The 19,424-nt window shown below is 31.3% G+C and overlaps 2 protein-coding genes across 2 annotated transcripts; one reads left to right on the forward strand and one right to left on the reverse strand.

The window, feature by feature from the left end:
• Positions 1-6,026: 6,026 nt before the first annotated feature.
• LOC118044249 (uncharacterized) lies at positions 6,027-11,400 on the reverse strand. Its single transcript, XM_035052471.2, has 10 exons — positions 10,886-11,400; positions 10,620-10,737; positions 10,136-10,482; positions 9,200-9,316; positions 8,903-9,019; positions 8,606-8,722; positions 7,522-7,638; positions 6,747-6,839; positions 6,580-6,672; positions 6,027-6,501 (listed from the first exon to the last, which is right to left on the reverse strand). The coding sequence occupies exons 1-10, from the start codon at positions 11,260-11,262 to the stop codon at positions 6,390-6,392; spliced, it is 1,608 nt and encodes a 535-aa protein (XP_034908362.1). The 5' UTR covers positions 11,263-11,400; the 3' UTR covers positions 6,027-6,389.
• A 1,677-nt stretch (positions 11,401-13,077) lies between these two features.
• On the forward strand, positions 13,078-18,314 carry LOC118044253 (uncharacterized). Its single transcript, XM_035052480.2, is given in 7 exon segments — positions 13,078-13,586; positions 13,686-13,820; positions 13,957-14,050; positions 16,127-16,221; positions 17,597-17,764; positions 18,030-18,055; positions 18,057-18,314. Coding segments are annotated over 7 exon segments (1,107 nt in total). The 5' UTR covers positions 13,078-13,255.
• The last annotated feature ends 1,110 nt before the right edge of the window (positions 18,315-19,424 follow it).

Genomic DNA, 19,424 nt, shown 5'->3' on the forward strand with positions numbered 1-19,424 from the left:
TCATACATTGTTTTTTTTTTTCATTTTTATGATTTATTTATTCTTTTCTTTTTCAAAATGATCTTTGTAGATTTTATTTTTTTTTATATATTAAGTTGGTTGAGAATTTAGCTTTGTAGGTTTTTTTTTTAAAAAAAACAATATGGATTGCTACAGTGTTTCCCCTGCATTGTTTTTGTTTTGCTGCAGTGTTTCCCCACATATTTTTTTAAAAAAATTATCTTTATCGAATTTATTTTTTCAATATTGAGTTGGCTGATAATATAGCTTTAGCTTTCCCCACATGTTTTTTTTATTTTTTTATTTATTTTTCTTTTTTTCAAAAATTTTCATTTTTTACATATTTTCTTTTTTTGTTTTGTTTTTTTAGAATTATTTTTGTTGATTTTATTTTTTTTGCTATTGAGCTGGTTGAAATTTTAGTTTTTTTGGTTTTTTCTTTAAAACACTGTAGCTTTCCCTGCGTGTTTTTTTTCTTGCTTTTGTTTCTTTTTTTTTACATGTTTTTTTTTTCATTTTTTTACCCAAAATTGAATTTTTAAAAAAAAATAGTCTTTGTCAGTTTTTTTTTTATATTGAGCTGGTTGAGAACTTAGCTTTATAGCTTTTTTCAAAAAAAAAAAAAAAAAAACACTATGGATTGCTACAGTGTTTTCCCTTACATGGTTTTTGTTTGTCTACAGTGTTCCCCCCACATGTTTTTTTTTTTAAAATTATCTTTGTCGAATTTATTTTTTCAATATTGAGTTGGTTGAGAATTTAGCTTTAACTTTAGTTTTCCCCACGTTTTTTTTTTGTTTTTTTAAATTTTTCCCAAAATTGTCTTTCTTCTTTATATTTTTTTTTTCATAATTATTTTTGTTGATTTTATTTTTTTACTATTGAGCTGATTGATAATTTAGTTTTTTAATTTTTTTTCTTTAAAACACTAGATTGCTGCAGTGTTTCTCTACATGGTTTTTTATTAAATAATTTTTTTTTCAGAATTATCTTTGTCGATTTTATTTTTTTATATTAAGCTGATTGAAAATTTAGCTTTGTAGTTATTTAAAACACTGTAGATTACTATAGTGTTTTCCCACATGATTTTTGTCTTGCTATGGTGTTTCCCCACATATTTTTTTTGTCAATGTTTTTTTTCCAAATATGTTTTTGTCAAATTTATTTTTTTCATACTGAACAGGCTAACAATTTAGCTTTTTTCCCTTAAAACATCATTGATTGCTACAGTGTTTTCCCATATGCTTTTTTTTGTTATGTTTTTTTTAAATGGTCTTTGTCGTTTTTATTGTTTTTGATATTGAGCTGGTTAAAAATTAAAACTGTAGATTTTCTCATGAAACACTTTAGATTGTTATAGTGTTTCCATGGATTTTTTTTTTCCTTTCGTTTTTTTTTTTATATTTGTCAAAATTATCTTTATTGATTTTTTTTTTTAATATTGAGCTGGTTGAGAATTATAGTTGTATATTTCCTCACAAAACACTATAGATTGCTACAGTGTTTTCTTAAATGATTTTAATATTTAGCTGGTTGAAAATTTAGCTTTAACTTTCCCCACATGTTTTTTTTCCATTTTTTTATTATTTGTTTTTTGCTTTTTTTTCTTCCAAAATTGTCATCTTCTTTTTTTCATTTTTTGTGTTTTTTTTATAATTTTTTTTTGTCGATTTTTTTTTAATATTGAGCTGGTTAAGAAATATAGCTTTGTAGTTTTTTCCTTTAAAATATTGTGGATGGTAACATTTTTTTTATATGATTTTTTTCACAAATCCACAATAATGCACAAGCATGCCACGAGCCCACGGCATCGCGCGGGCATGTCACGCCTTTTACTAATATATTTACTTATTAATAAATTATATTATAATTATAAATATAAATATTATTATATTGTATTGTATTGTATTATATTATATTGTATAACTATTTTTTTCCTTTTTAATTTTTTTAATGAATTTTTTTTGTTTGATTTAGTTTGTTAATGTTATTTTATTTATTTATTTAGTTATCAGATTTTCATGATACGGATCTCGGGTTTGATGGGTTAGCCTGATTTGACAAATTATTTTTTCATTTAGTTTAGTTTGTTAAAGTTAATTTTCTTTCTATTTAATTATCAGACTTTCATACTTTCATGACACGTGTCCTAGGCTTAACGGGTTAACTTGGTTTGATAGGTTAACCCAGTTAATTTTAGGTAAACCCGTCATTTGTTTTTCTATTTAGTTATCAAACTTTCATGATGTGAATCTCAGGTTTTATGGGATAACCTGGTTTAAAGGGTCAACCCAATTAATTCAATTTTTTTTTCTTTTTTCATTAGTTTTTTCCTTTCTAATGATTTTTTTTCTTTGTTTTTTTTTAATCAATCTATTTAATTATCACACTTTTATGACACGACCTTATATTTAGACTCATATCCAGTATTCTTGGGTCCAGTGTTGCAGCCAGACTCACTTAAACTTGGGTCATGCAAGTTTTATTTTATTATTAGTATTATAAATATTACTTTTAGGTCAAACGTTGCAGCCAAACCCAAGTTTCTTGGATATAACTTTGCAGAAAAAACCTAAAATTTTTAAATTTTTATTTGTTTTAATATTTTTTATGCAAAAAAAAATGACCCGCGGCATCGCGCGGGTCAAGTGTCTAGTCAACTTATATTCATTGTTCTGACATTTTGGTTTAAGTTGTTTTCAAAATAAAAAATCATTAAAAATGTTTAAAATTATTAATTTAATTTTTTTTTATAATAGAATTTCAATTGTTTTCCAATCAATTGTTCATTGTTATCAGATCCATCTATTTATTTTCTATATTATTAATGTACATAAACTAAACAGTTGTGTTTTTAGAACAAATGATATAATTGTAATTCTTTTCAATCTTTTTATTGCAAGTACACAAATAGTGATAAATCTATAATGTTTTGGGTTTTTTTTCGGAAAAACAATTGCTTATATATATAGACACACACACACACTGTATTTATTACTTTATATTTTGCCTATTTATTTTTTTATTGTAACGGGTGCATCACTTTTTTTTTATCTTCATTTTTTTGTAAAGAAAAATAGTTTTTTTTTCCTTACATTTTTTTAGAGAATTTTTTTTTATTATTTATACTTAAAATATTTATCACTTTACACTTTGTCTATTTATATCATTTTATTTTTATTTTTATTTTTATTTTTATTATTTTGTAATTTTTTCTTTTTTTTCCTTATACTTTTTTTAACAATTATTGTAAAAAAAAACTAAAGAGAATGGTGTTTCACTAAAGCAATTACAACATTATCTAATGTTTTTACTAGATTCGAAATTAACTTAAGATCTTACATATCTTTATTAATGTGTATTATCTTCATTTTATTTTATTATATATAAGCATCGGATTTTTTATTTATAATTATAAATTTTACTCGATATCAAAAAATATATTAATAACATTTACACTTTTTATTTTTTTGTGTTAGAAAAGAATTTTTTTTGCCCATAGCTAGACGAGTTGAATAACTCTTTAAAACTATTTTTTACATTTATTGGCATAATAGTTCTTGATTTATTGAATTAAATATACACATAGGTTTTTTTATTTATGATTATGAATGTTTTTTTGTAAAAAAAATACATTGAAAAGGCCTATTTTTTTTTCTGCCGAAAAAAATTATCCAGCCATAGCAAAACACATGTAAGCTAGTAATATACTAATTGAAAAAACTTTTATAAGCCTCAAAATAATTATATAACTAGGGCTTTATAATATTAAATCAAATCAAACTTACCATGAAAAATGATGAAAATATTCATTAAGTATTAATATAATAAAAAGCAAATGTTTATAATAAAAAAATGAAAAGGAAATAATTTATAATTAATTAATTTAAAAGATGAGATTTGAAGATGAAATCTTTGTAATTGCGCAGTAAGGGTGAAAGTGGTGATTATTAGTGGAGTAGAGTTGTAATATTTGAGAATTGTTGAAGCAGTTTATACTTGTAATTCTAATGAAAAAGTAAGTTGCATTTTGATGCAAGAAGCATGATTGTTCACAATACAACATAAAAACGTTAAATTGTATTTTTTTTTTTTTAATTTGGGTATTCTCCAAGGATAAAATTAATTTTATACGGGGTTTGTGGTTGCTTTTTCTCAATAAATACATTTTTTGAAGATCGAATTTGTATTTTCATCCTTGTAAGGATATATTATTATCTTAATCACTAGATCTAAAGATTGAATTTATGTATAATTTATTTTATTTAATATAACAAAACATGAGTTTTCTTTTAAAAAATAAAAATTTAAGAGTTACAAACAATATTAATTAAAAAGGTGTGGCTAAAAAAAACACAATCTTTTTCACATATGCAATGAAGAATCACAGTCGTGGCTATTAATGAGTTAAGGTTGCGATATTGACAATAATTGCAATAATACTTTAAATTCGCAACTCCCATTAAAAAAAACAAACAAAAACTCCACAGGTGTGTAGTGATTTTGTTATTATGCAAATATTGTATTACACCAAACAATTAATTTGAACAACAATCTCAAGCTAATATCCCATATTAATTGCTTTGTTGCATGCAATATATATTTTTTATTGAATTAATATATTTGTTTACACGTATTAAACTAAAAGTAATTAAAGTATTTTTTATTGTTATTAAAAAAATTAATCAATGTATAAAAGCATATTAATTTTAAGTGCAAAACTGAACTATAATATATATAGTTTTATTATTATTATTATTATTATTAATGTGGTTGTTCAGGCTAATTTGTTTATACTTTGACTAATTTCGCGGATCCTAAAGTTAATGATTATGTAAAACTTCAATGACTATCACATTAGCAACCATAAAGCTTGAACTTGAGATCACAAAGAAATCAAATTTTTTAGTCCTAATTTTTTATTATTGGATCACCTGTGAAATGGTTTATAATATATATAGTTTAATCTTTAACATAAAAGCATTATAAAAAACTTTGGATAAAAATATAAGGTTGAAGATGGTGACGTGAAAACAATTCCTAGTCTATAATTTTTTTAATTTCAAGATGATTGGATTTAAATTTAAGAGTTTCAACTTATCTTAATAATATTTGCGTCAAATGAATCTTTTCATATGATTATTATTATTAAGAAATTATTGCGTGAAAAACTATTTTAAATATAAGTAAAAAAAAATATGAGTTAAATATGTCATTTCAAATTAAGGATAGAAGACAAAAGACGTACGTAAAACTATAAATTGTTTGAGAGGAGAGAAAATTCTCCTTTAATACCCACTAGGACAAATGTGGTTGATGATTGAACAAGCGGTGAAGTCCCATTATAAGAAAATAAAATAAAATAAATGAAGGAAAATAGCTTCTTCTTCTTCTTCTTTTTATCACTGAATACACCCATATTCAGTAAAAATGAATGAAGGAAAAGAGTCCATGAAAAGCCAAGAGACCTTTCCCCGTGAAAGTGCTGCAATATTCACTTCTTCTTCTTCTTCCTCCTCTTCCTCTTCCTCTTCTTCTTCACATTATTTTGAGCTTAACACTAAAAATGAATGAAGGAAAAGAGTCCATGAAAAGCCAAGAGTCCTTTCATTGCTGCAATATTTTCTTCATCTTCTTCCTCTTCCTCTTCCTCTTCTTATTATTATTATTACTACCAGCTAATTACTGTATAAAGGCATCAATTAGTTTCACTAAAATAAAATAACTCAAAACTGCTACATTTCATTGTATGGATTTCAAGTTGCATTGTAAAGATTCTGAACTACTTTAGAAAAGAAATTAGGATTTAGATTTTGAAATAACAATGATAACATCTCACAATTTAGCAAATGATATATATTCTTGAGTCAACTTGAACATCAATCGAGATTAAATTCCATTCCTAGATGATTTTATGGGCGTTTCCTCTGCCTGAGTTGCAAGATGCCACGCTGCAGCCAATATACCCCATCCCACAGGACCGACATGGTTAATCTGCTTTATCAAGTTCCAAACAATCAGAATCAAACTCAACATCATGTCATCCTTTTTCCACCATCTCATTAAATTCCTTCCAAGTAAACTCCAACTTCGACACACTGAGCTACACTTGAAGATGATCCTCAAAAGGTGAAGTTATATCAGAATGTTCTATGAAGGGGAGAAAAAGAAAAAGGACCCAAGGTACCAAAATGAAATGCATTAAATACGCTAACATGATAAAAACCTCCCAAGTTAAACAATCTAAAGCAGCGGCAACTGCCAAATCCTTCCTCTTGCTGCTGCTTCCTCTTCCAAAAGACATTGAATTTTGCAAAAAAACATGACACCCTGAATGTCAGGGATTGAGTAATTATTGTACCATGCAATGACTCTTATCTACTAATAACTTAATAAGGGCTCTTCCAAATCTGTTCTTCATACTCGGTTATCGCTTCTCTGGGGCGCTTACAATCGCACTTTAGGCAGACTGCATTCCTACTGAAATTCATGAAGTCACACCTGCAGAAACAGAAAGCAAAATAGTTCAAAAGATCTTTTCCAGAAAGACACCCGATGATGAGAGCGGGGAAGACTCACGATGGGCAGTGCCACTCTCCACCCATTCTTTTGGGGCGGTCACAATTGCACTTTAGGCAGACTTTATTCTTAGTGAAATTTAAGAAGTCACATCTGCATAAACAGAAACCAGAGAGTTAGATCTTATCCTGGAAAACAAAACTCAATCATGAAAGAGCAAGACTCACGATGGGCAGTTCCACTCTCCAGTGTCTCTTTCAGGACGTGGATCTAGACAACGCAAGCATGTCTTATTGCTAGCAAAATTCATGAACCCACACCTGCAAACAGAAACCGAGTGACATGAACAGAAGAATTTTCAGAAGTACAAACAATAAAATGGAAAAAAAAAAGTAACGAATTAAAATCCCAGGAAAAGTTGATAACTTTCATGATATTAAAGCTGGAACACATCTTTCAAAGGTTTTTCTTTTATTTTTCCATGCATCTTTTTTATTTACGTAACAGTTACTGTAGACAAGGGATTTAAATGGTAGTGGTTTGTAGGGAGAATATACCATTTATTAAATTTTTTTTTAAATGTATTTGTGCATTCTTTCATAAGATAAATTTTCTTTAACCATCCACTAAAAAAAAAACAAAAAAAAACTTAGTTGGCATTACTAATGACAAAAACTATCTATGAAATTATGCTGGTATGTCATAAATCAAGAAGCCTCGCAACCGGGAGACAAAAACAATTTCATTGGGGCAGTAATATGCTACCAAATATAAAAGACAGACACATCTTGTGTTTAAGATAAAAGGTAGAAAGAACTGCCCTGCCACAACATTCACAACCACCTCTTTAAAAGTACCAGGCTTTCATGCTTTCAAAAGTATTAAAAAAATCTCATTAGGGTGAAGAACACAATAATTTCTCCTCATATGCTAGAATCACAATGTCAATTGTATATATGTGCATCGCACTTATCAGTAGGACAACGAACAAGGCTAACTTACTTGGTACAATTCCAATCCCCCCTCTTCATTTCCACATTATCTACGGCAACCCTCTCTGGGCCATCTGCTTTGCACTTTAGGCATTTTATATTTCTAGAAAAATTCAAGAATTCACACCTGCAACAAAGTGGAACATACCAGTTAATGGATTGAATTAGACAAGGGATGTGATAAGAGACGCAATAGGTTTACGACACTGTAGAGAAGAGTATGTTAGACCATCATCTGTGACAATAGTAACATTGACTCCACTACATAAAATGGAGTTTATATATTATTACGCTACAATTCAAAATAAAAGCATCAATTGGAATTCCTTGGGGGATTGGATATAACGAAGAGGGTGATTCGCATAAATGCAACCAACAGGTAAGAAATGCTAAACATGTAATAACTAGAGGGTTAACTTCATTGGCCTCCTAGCAATTTTTCCCCTTAAATTTGGTTTACCATTGACCTCCCTGCAGTGTAATATAATTACAAATACCCTCCCTCTAGTTTCTATAACCTGACAAGTAGGTTTACAAATTGCTTCATTTGGTCCACACCATGCCTCTTCTTAGTCTTATATCTTTACAACTCAAACATGGGATAGCCATTGAGATTGTTGAACTAAGAGGAGGCCCCTAGATCTCATGATACTGTGAGATTTACACTCATCCATATTGAACAACATTATAGCTTCCTGAATTAACAAATCAATTTTTTTACTCAAAATAATTAAAAAAGAACAGAAAAGTCATAAAAAATCAAAAGATCATTAAAGTCGCATGAAGATTTACAAGAAAACCAAATGCCCCTTGAAATTATTTAAACCGAAAATGGCTTTAATGGAGACAAAAATCATACCAAAAAAACTTCTAGATGAATAAATGGGTTCCTAAATATGGTAAAGGAACTCCAAAGGCATAATGAAACTGGACTAACAAAGAACAACACAAATCGTTTAATGGCTATGATAGTAAAATCAATCATGGTTCAGACATTAGTTCATTTCCTCTGATACTATCAAGAATGCCAAAAAAAAAAAAAACTGAAAAATATCTATCACAAGGTAAAGAAAATGAGATTAAAGGTAGCTTACTCGGAGCATATCCAATCTCCTTTCTTAACTTCAATAGAGTCATCACCATCCTTCTTTGCACTTTGTTCACCACATTTTCGGCATCTTGTATTTTTAGCGAAGTTCATAAAGTTGCATCTGCAAAAACATATCAAGGATGTCAATAAAAATATGCAATTTTTTAAAGTGGATTGTCACACCATGTCTGGTGTATGTAGATGCATATAAACACTCAATTAAAAGCAAGAGAAAATGTGGCATTGATGAAGTGCAACAATCTATCACATGGTAAAGAAAATAAGATTACAGGTAGCTTACTCGGAGCATATCCAATCTCCTTTCTTAACTTCAATAGAGTCATCACCATCCTTCTTTGCACTTTTTTCACTGCATTTTCGGCACCTTTTATTTTTAGCGAAGTTCATAAAGTTGCATCTGCAAAAACATATCAAGGATGTAAATAAAAATATGCAATTTTTTAAAGTGGATTGTCACACCATGTCTGGTGTATGTAGATGCATATAAACACTCAATTAAAAGCAAGAGAAAATGTGGCATTGATGAAGTGCAACAATCTATCACATGGTAAAGAAAATAAGATTACAGGTAGCTTACTCGGAGCATATCCAATCTCCTTTCTTAACTTCAATAGAGTCATCACCATCCTTCTTTGCAGTTTGTTCACCACATTTTCGGCATCTTTTATTTTTAGTGAAGTTCATAAAGTTGCATCTGCAAAAACATATTAAGGATGTCAATAAAAAAATGCATTTTTTTTAAAGTGGATTGTCACACCATGTCTGGTGTCTATAGATGCATATAAACACTCAATTACAAGCAAGAGAAAACGTGGCATTGATAAAGTGCAACATCTATTCTCCCAGCACCAATCACCTTACCAAGAAAAGAAAACACGGAATAGTTTGCCATAACTTCTGATTCATGTTACTAATGTTTTGGTGATGTTCTTTGCATTTCAACACTTATATAATAAGTTCTGGCTTCAGAAACATATTGCCATCCACATGCAAGTATTTCCTTGTGCAAATGGAGAAAGCTCTAGCACACACGCATTTGAGCACGAATGCACCACCCCTATAATCTACATGTTTTAACTGCAGTGCTATCCAAAATGGATGCAGCATGAGTATATCATCCAAAAACTGTTATAAACCAAACTAATTGGTCAAGGTTGGGGTTAAAAAAAAAGATCTGAGAACAAAGGAACCTTTACCTGAATTCCAAAACAGTCTCCATAATTCTTTGATGGTATTAATGAAAAATCCCACGAAAATTAAAAAAAGAAAAAGAAAAAGAAAAGATAATGGAATTCTAATGTGCACACCAAAAAAATCCAATTCCTAATGAGGTCATGCATCTACATAAGCTATTAAGGAGCATCAAGTTGGATTGGTCATCCGAACTTTGACCACTTTTGCATGAAGGAAAGATTCTCCTCTGATTACATTATTCAAGAATATGCATAGTTATCAAGTTATATGGGAAAAAACTTGAAGAGCTAAATTTAAATATTTTCCTATTGTAACTTACTTGGTACATATCCAATCTCCTTTCTTCATTTCAACATTTTCACGCAGTTTGCCACCCGTGAAATTCACAACTCGCTCCTTCTTATCGGGGGTTTTGGGAGTATGCCTTGGTAGTGCAGGATCATGGGGTGTCTCACTCAATTCAACCAACTCAGAAAGCAGCTTCCTTGCAGACGCTTCAATAAGCTCACTGCCAGGAGATTTCTCTCCTTCTGAAATAACAAGGGGATCCAGTGCATGGAACATTAAGACCCGCACTATGTCTATGGTACGACCCTCTGCTTCCTTACTTTTTAGTATCACAAAAGCTCTATCACAACAACCCCGATGAATACAAGCACTGCAAGCCTGCAAGCAAGCAAGAGTTTTTAACAGCATACAAAACACGGTCTTCTGACACTTGAAAATTTCTAAAGAACGCATTTTTTTTCAATAACAAACAATTCAGGAACACAGTATGAAAATGACAAGCAAAAGAAACATACATCCTCTTCATCCTTTTGCACGTAAGCTCTCATTCTTTTAGCTGAATTTACAACTTTTCGAAGAATATTAGGACATCCACTCTCCACAACTGTTTGAATATCAGGTATAGACAATGATCTGCATAAGTAAAAAAAAATTCAAGACCCAATAAGCATTTCTTGATTCTCAAATATCTGAGAACCTAGATTCTCAATCCTTTAATCTTCCCTTCATTTCATACCACTAATCAAATTTCAAATCCAACTGGAGAAAAAAGGTAGCTTACTTGAGAACATCATATCTGTCACGAGCAAAGCTAAGACAACCATCCCTTAACTGATTCATATCAGTGTAAGCAATAATATTTTCATCCTCTGAAGTTTCCATGAAGTAACCCCTGGTCTTCAATTTATCAACAAAAGTTACCCACTCAGGCCATGGATGTTGTTTTTGTTTATTTTCTTGTTGAAGGGAGTTCAGGGTTTCCATGATATCATCATCTGTGGTGGATGTGGCTGTGGCTGCAGCGGAGGAAGAACAGTAGAGGTGGAATTGGAGGGAAGGGAGGGGTTTCAAGGAAATGGTTTTGTGGGGATGGCCATTATTAGTTGTACGAAGGAAGAGCGAAGTGCCGAAGTTTACGAATTTAGACGCTGATGACATTGGTGGAAGATAGAAAAAGGAGAATGGTGTTTCGCAGAGTTTTCGGATAGGCAAAATGGTAGCAAGCAAGCACTGAAGAATGAAGATGACCTGCGGTACACACGCGGCTGATACTTGTGTAATAGGGATAACCTACAAGGCGTGTGACTCTTTTTTGTGACTTTTTTTTTATTATTATTGTTGTAGTATATTTCACTTTAAATTTTAATTTTGTTTTTAAACTTTTTTATACCATTAAGTCAAATAGAAGTGAATTTTTTATTTATTTAAGAGTTAAATTGAAAGAAAAGAAATTAGGTGAAGAACACTGGTAATATGGGGAGGAACTCTGCAATTTATTTTACTGCAAAATACACTAAAATAGGCGTACTGTCTTGAAGATAAACCAAATCAATGAGAAAATCTAATTCTAATCGAGGAAAAAACCGACATTGTTTCACATGGAAAAGGGAAGAACATGTTTTTGAATATTCAAAGCAAACATCGTCATTTTGCTCCTTAAATTTACAGATTTTCTAGACATTAAAACAAGAGCATAAACAGTTCTCTCTTTTGATCTCCAAGCTTAATTTTCAATTCTAATTAATCCTATTGACGCGTAAAAACACAAGAAACATGTGCTCCAACATGCCAATTGTAATTATGATGTAAAGAATCACGATTTATATCTCACGATTTAAACCCTTGAATCCACTATATAACAATAGTTTTAAAATTCGGTCCGACCCAACGTATTAACCTGAGACTAAAATCGGGTCGAATTAAAAAAAAATAGAAGAAAAAAAAATCTAGCATAACCCAGTAAGATCTGGTCAAAAACCTGGTTATGACCCATTAACTTTTTTTTTTTTTTTTACTAAAACAACGTCGTTTTGATTTAAAAAAATGACTCGAACGACCTGTAACCCAATCAAAATCAGGAACCCGGGCTTCAGACCGGGTTGGATCTGAAAACTATAATAATAATAATGGATAGAGATTATATCACATGTTATTCATGTCCTATTTATTACCTATCAATTAATTTTTTTTAAATTATTTAAAAAGTTTTAGGTATTCAATGTGTATTTATTGTCTAATATTGTATGTGTTATATATATATATATATATTATTGTATTAAAAAATTTAAATATTCTAAAAATATATTTTTATAATATAAATATATATTAGGTTATGACCATGTAGATTTTCAGTGGAGTCTAATAATATTTATACCATATTTATTACTCATTAAGTTGAAAAAAATACTTATTTATTTAAGTTGTGTGGACACTCATACTAAATTTTTTTTTTTAATAATTGTTAGCATCCAATAAAAAAAACTATCTTTATGTTGGCATAATTTTATTTTAAATAATAAATGTTGCATATTTGAATTTTATAATAAATTTATTAAACTCTTTACTAGATCAAAATAAAAAAACTCATTGAGCTGATATGCTTAATAAACTCAAAACATCTAACTCTGTTTTGTTTTTTTAAAAAGTTTATTGTTTATTTTCTATGTTTGAAGCAAATGGAACCTTAAAATAAAATTTAAGAACTCCAGGTATTAACTTAAAAATTAAAAATTAAAACTTTAATTTAATTTTTTTTCAACAAGTCTTTTTTTAATGACCAAGTTTAATTCCAAATTGCAACTTCAAAGGATCAAATAAAATAAAATAAAATCAAGGGATCAAAATGACCAAAAAGAAGAAGAAGAGAAAACAATATATATATATATATTATATATATATATATATATATATATATATATATATTTGTTTTTTATTTTTTATTTTTATTTTTTGTATTTTTGGAGTCAAAACTTGAAAAGTAAAAAATGGAACAATGAAGAAGGTACGATACAGCTCTGGGTCACCAGCCAGTAACGCCATCATCCCCACAAACGGGGAAACCCGCATTTCTTAAAACAAAAATCTCAAAAAATAAAAAACCCCACATAAACCTCCTCTCTTCTTCACAGATCTCTCCTTTCTGTTCACGGTCATGAGAAGAGCGTCCACTCTCGCCTCTTCCGTCCTCTCTCGGACCCTCACCCCCACCCTCCACGAAGGCGGTGCCCTCTCCACCATCAACCACCGCTTCCTTCTTGTTGCACTCTACAGCACCACCAGCAATACCGGCAGTTCCCACAGTCGCCGGATCTTCAACCCATTCTCCTCGTCTCTCGGTGTCGCCGGGGCCTTAGTCTCCGCCGCTGCCGCTGCATCTCTCTCTCAAGACGTCCTCGCCAAGGAGCCACCACTGGCCGAGCTCGTGCCTAAGGAAGTTGTTCTTTATCAGTACGAGGCCTGTCCTTTTTGCAATAAAGTTAAAGGTCTCGTCTTTGTATGCAATTATGAAATAATTTTATGAATTTAGAGCTTTTTTAGTGTTATATTTAAATTTGCTGATTTTTTGGGGGGTAAATTTTCAGCTTATTTGGATTACTATGATATACCATACAAAGTAGTGGAAGTGAATCCAATTAGTAAGAAAGAGATCAAATGGTCTGATTATAAGAAGGTTCCTATATTGGTGGTGGATGGAGAACAGCTTGTCGACTCTTCAGGTTTTTTTTTTTTTGTTGTGATTTTATTTTAAAAGGGTTTGTTAGTTATATTGTTTGGGTTTTGAATTGTGTTGACAGATTCTATTTTGGTGGTGTATATGTTAATTATTGATTTTTTTGAATTGAATGTGAGCAGCCATCATTGATAAGTTGACAAACAAGATACATGGTAAGGAAATTGTAGAATCTGCTTCTGATAAGGATGATGATGAAGAGATAAAGTGGCGGAGGTATGGCCTCTCTTTTGCTCTGTGGCTTAGTTTTCTTTTTCGCTCATTTTGGTTTCTGGGGTTTCAATGGAGACAGTTGCATTAGTGGTGTCATAAATAGGGAATATTATTTTTGTTTATTATTATCATATAAAATGGGAATGTTTAAATTGAGTGCAAATTAATTTTCCGGACAATGTCTTAACCTCAGTAAGCCTTTTCTTTTCTTTTGGTGGAAAAATAAAATAAAATTCTTTATGTTTTGGATTGGTGTTCTTGGAATAGCACGTAAAAAGTAGTTTTGAACCTTAGCTTCTAAGGAGCTCAATGTGCTCAGATGGATATTCTTAAGAGTTTTGAATGAATTGGTAATGCTTAGACTTAAGCTCTTGTCACATGAGAAGAAATGGATTGCTAATATGAGTTTTGGTTGGCTTTTTACTTAATTAGGTTACCTATCTACCATGGGAAAGTTAATAATCTAAGTGTCTAGTAATACTAAAGTGTCAAAAAAAGTTTCTTATTCTTGTCATAATCCATGGAATTTAACTGTACATGTAGCTACATGAGCGATAACCTACTTATCCATGGATGTGAAAATAAGAAACTTTATGCTGTATAAAATAAACAAAAAAGGATATATGATGCAGGGAGTAGTGCCTTAACTCTTAAAATTCCCTTGGAATCCTATTTCTTTTGTTTTTTTTTTCAATCAAGTATCTGAACAATTGAAAACTTTAACATGTATTTGTTAGGGGAATGATATTGTGGTCATTTCATGGCAGCCAATTTGTAAATGCATACATGGTCGCAAGAAAAGATCTATATGCATATGGTTTTCTGACCAATTAGTAATGAAGATTAGTTTTCCATGATTTTCATGAACCCAGCTTAGGAAATCTTCTCTTTTTCAATGTGAGTCTATATATCTTTCTCAAATTTCTTTTTGAATCCAATTTATCTCTTAGATTTATACGGGTGCCCTGTATCAGTTCCTCTGTCCTTGAGTCAAAACCTACACATTTACATTTCAGCCTTGGATCTCCCTTTCAAAGTTTCATAATCACCAATCTATCAGTTTTCCAATGGTTCTTCATTATTGTATCTTATTGTGAAATCTAATCATGCAGAAGATATGGAGTGAGAACTTGCTCAATCTTGATGATTTAGTTATGACTGCCTTGTTGGATGAAAACTTAGCCATGTGTTAAATTGATTGCAGTTGGGTAGGTTGTTCACTGAATTCTCTGTGTTTGGTTTGAACCACCAACACTCTTTCACTTAACCATGAGTTCATTAATCTCTCTTGAGTTGTGACATCTTAAAATAGGTGTTAGAAATTTGTGTAGCTCAAACATTCTCATCCCATATGCAGACCATAAGCCAATTGCAAGCATTGAATTCCTAAGACTAGGGAGAGATTCTCTCACTGATTATGGCATCAATTCATTGGGTCAGAGGTCCACATTGTTTCTTTCTTTTTGTTCCTTTTCCTTTCAAAATCTTTTTAGTCATTTTATGTGTTTTTAAATTCAAATAGAAAAGCAATACTTTTCTTATTCTCCCTAATTCATGGTTGTCCTACTTAACTGGTGCATCTCACCTGCTGTAACTCTGTACACCTTGACATCTATGCCACCGTTTACTAGCTAAATCAGGTTTTTTTTCCTAACAAACTTCTCATTCTGGACCTAAATTGAAGATTTTAAATGTGCAAATAAACTTGCTGGATTGACAAAAAAAACAAAAAAAAAAAGAGCACTGAAAAATTCTAAAAAAGCTGCCTAACTATTTCAGTTATTTCCTTTAATTTTGCTTATGCATATAGATAAAGTTATGTATCATTTGTAGAATTGTGTTTGGCGACATGCATGCTTGTGATCAGAAAATCAACACTCTCATACTCTTGCGCTTGCGATGCTTAGATAATCTGGTCTGACATTTTTATGCCATTTTTTTGTTGATGCTCATAAAACAGCTATCAACTTGTCATGTTTTTGTTTCTTTTCTTTCTTTGTAAGCAGAATACTAATTAACTTCTAGTTGATTCTGGCATGCCAATGCTCGATCTTAACATACTATTTTTTGCTTATTTAGGTGGGTTGACAATCACTTGGTACATGTCTTGTCTCCAAACATATATCGCAATACTTCTGAGGCTCTTGAATCCTTCGACTATATCACAAGCAATGGTAAGATGATCCATGGATAAGAATACCTGAATGAAACTGTAGTTTTCCTGTGGCTAACTCTTATTGGAACGATCTCTTTGGTTCACTTTCTGCTTTTTTCCATTTATGACTCTGTGCCATGATTAATATGTACCTCTTAGTATATGATTCTGTTTTGTCTCAATCATTAAACCAGGAAAGTCTGGCATGTTTCTTCTTATAGCATTCTCTTCATATACTTGTGATGCCTTGGAAAAATATTCGACAATTTTTGGGAAACATAGTACTTAATTACGTACCTAGTCCCTATTCTTGTGCATACTTATATTCATGTGCATTTGCAAAACTATTGTTTGTAGATTACTTCCGTTGATGATTATGGTGAAAAACATGATATGCTTGAGAATATGACACTATGTAAATTGATGGACAAGATAACTTAACATTTTCCATAAAACATTGCAAACCAATGATCATATAAGTTATTTGCTCCTACAAAAAGACTGACGTGCAAAGTTTGACAGTTAAGAGTTACAGCTCGTCACCTGCATGTACTAAATGCACCGTATTTCACAGGAAGTGTATAATTTAAGGTTTTTGGTTAGTTTAATAGTGACCAAATTTTTCTGAGTTGACATTCATCATGTTAATGATAAGGTGACCAAGCTCGTGGGCAGTTTCACCTCATTTTCTATTCCTTAGGATGTTAGAGTTGGCCTTCATTTGTGTCTTGGAACAATTGATAATGTCAAACTTGTTTCTCAGGACATTTTCCCAGTAAGAGCAAAGTGAGAGAACTTTTTTTGTTCTTGAGAGCAATCTTATTTTGAGGGCAACATTGATGTTGCTGGTATAGAATATTGTGTCAGGATATTAGAAACAAAATGACTTGACACCCCTGTTTCATTGGGAATTTCTACATTGTTATACTTCTGGTCATCAGATAATTGATCCCATTGGCCTGTCTTTAATGTTCTAGGAATGGTCTATGACTCCATCAAGCTTTAATTGTGCTATTCTGGTTTCACTATCTATATACCATCTCTCTTCTCGTGTAATAGCGTGAGTATGCTGTTTCGAGGATCCTTTTAAGATCAGGAAATTCATAATTGTATATAATTGTTTCATCCAGGGATCACATTTACACAATAATTTCTTATAGCCATCCCTTTCATTTGTTTGTAAGTCACAGCTATCGTTTCTTTCATGATTACTTCATCATCCTGAACTCATCTCATATAGGTTCTAGGTTACTTATTCCAAGTTGTTAATGTTCATAGAATTATGCTTTTAAGGACCACACTGTTATAATTATTCTGTCCAAAGTTGTTTGTGAGATGGCATATATTTTGTCCAATTATCTTGATTTCCTTGTAAACTTCTCCTGTAAATGCAGGTAATTTTAGCTTTACAGAGAAAATCACCGTCAAGTATGCTGGAGCTGCTGCAATGTATTTTGTGTCAAAGAAATTGAAGAAGAAATATAACATCACTGATGAACGTGCTGCCCTGTATGAAGCTGCGGAAACATGGGTGGATGCTCTGAATGGCCGAGAGTTTCTTGGTATGCATCTCTCTTTATATACTTTACGTTTTATTATATATATATATATATATATATATATATATATAATTGTTCATATTGTGATCTACTCGATTAATAAATGTGGCATGTGTTCACTTTATGACCCATGCATAAACCCATTCCAAGCATAAAATTTATTACATGGTTGTGACAAATGACTCAGCTTGAGATTCCGATTTTAGCTTTGCACAACCTTTCAAAGTTGCCATGTGACAGATATTTATGGGGTGCTTTTATGCCACAGGGGGGTCAAAGCCTAATTTAGCTGAGCCTTGCTGTTTTTGGGGTGTTGAGACCCATCCGCTATCTGAGGTCTGGTAGAGATATGGTGGAGCAAACTCGAATAGGAGATTGGTATACAAGAATGGAGAACGCTGTGGGGGAAATCCGCAAGGATAAAGGCTTAGAGTGGATTTACTCATTTAGCTTCAGCTTCCACAACCACTGTATTGTGAAATACAGGAACCAAAAGATTTTACAACGATTTGATCATATGAAACAATTTTTTGATTTTAGAATTCAAAATTGAAGCTCATTTTTAGGAGTAAAATAATGATTTTGTACGTATAAAATGGTGAAAAAATAAAGAAAGTTACGTGTGGATTGTAAAACTACCCCATGGATGGTGATATTTGTTCCACTGGGTACATTACAACAGCTACCATTATTTCAATTTGACTATTGGTCGACAGAAACTTCTCTGGACTGTAATTCCTGTGTGAGGATGGGATGTTATTGGAATTGGCCATTTTTTTTCTTGCCTGGTGAAAATGCTATTTGATTCCTCCGTTTGTTATGCAAGTAATATTTTTAGCCTGGATTATTGAATGTACATCTCTGCTAATTTCAGAATTGCTGCTGGAGCTGTCCCTGATAAAGGTTAATCTGTTATCTGTTCAGCACTGGGAAAAGAAAGAAGAAGACTGAATAGCAAATTGAAGCTCAATTCCATTGCCCTTTGTTTGGGAGATGCTTAAATTAGTCTGTATAATCTGCATCGATTACCTTGTCCTGATTGTCCTTTTGATTGCCTTCACATGCATAATTCCCTATGCATCTCTGATAAGAACAGAATTTTTGGAAAGGAATCAGTAGAAGAACAGAGGTTTGGAAGATTGTGTTTGTATTATTCTGCAATGCCTCATTCAATGGAATAAGTGTAGCCTGCAGTAAGTCAAATGTTACAATATCTCAGGATAATAGAAACTCAACTAGTGAAACTGAATGAAAGCTTAACAACTTTCTTAAATTATAGCTATTATTCATTAACTATTTCAATTGCAATTAAATAAACAAAAATGAAGTATTTAAGCTCAACTCTCCATCTCTGCTCTTCAATGTGTGCAACTTCCGATCATGACAGGCCATCGAAGAATCATATCAATTCATCCCTCTAAAAAGGCCTTGTCCTCAAGGCTGAACTATTGGACAAGTTTTTTTCCATGTAGCATCTTTAGGGAAGCTTCTTTTTTTATTGAACCAAAATTTTTGTTTTCAAACAGGTATTATTTTTCCTTCTGAATAACACGACAAGTCCAAAATAAAACTCAGGTTCTGATAGCAAAGATGCATTTGTTGAGAATATGAGAAGAGTACACTAGTGGTATCAGAGATTAGTCCTTATTTTTTTCTTGAGCAA

Source organism: Populus alba, chromosome 12 (genome assembly GCF_005239225.2).
Source record: "Populus alba chromosome 12, ASM523922v2, whole genome shotgun sequence".
Classification (NCBI taxonomy): Eukaryota; Viridiplantae; Streptophyta; class Magnoliopsida; order Malpighiales; family Salicaceae; genus Populus; species Populus alba.

Coding starts and splice junctions, on each gene's coding strand:
- LOC118044249 (XM_035052471.2), bottom strand. CDS start 11,262: ATGTCATCAGCGTCTAAATTCGTAAACTTCGGCACTTCGCTCTTCCTT. Junction 10,483..10,619: donor TGCAAAAGGATGAAGAGGAT/GTATGTTTCTTT, acceptor GCTTGCTTGCAG/GCTTGCAGTGCTTGTATTCA. Junction 6,673..6,746: donor GGAGAGTGGAACTGCCCATC/GTGAGTCTTGCT, acceptor CTGTTTATGCAG/ATGTGACTTCTTAAATTTCA.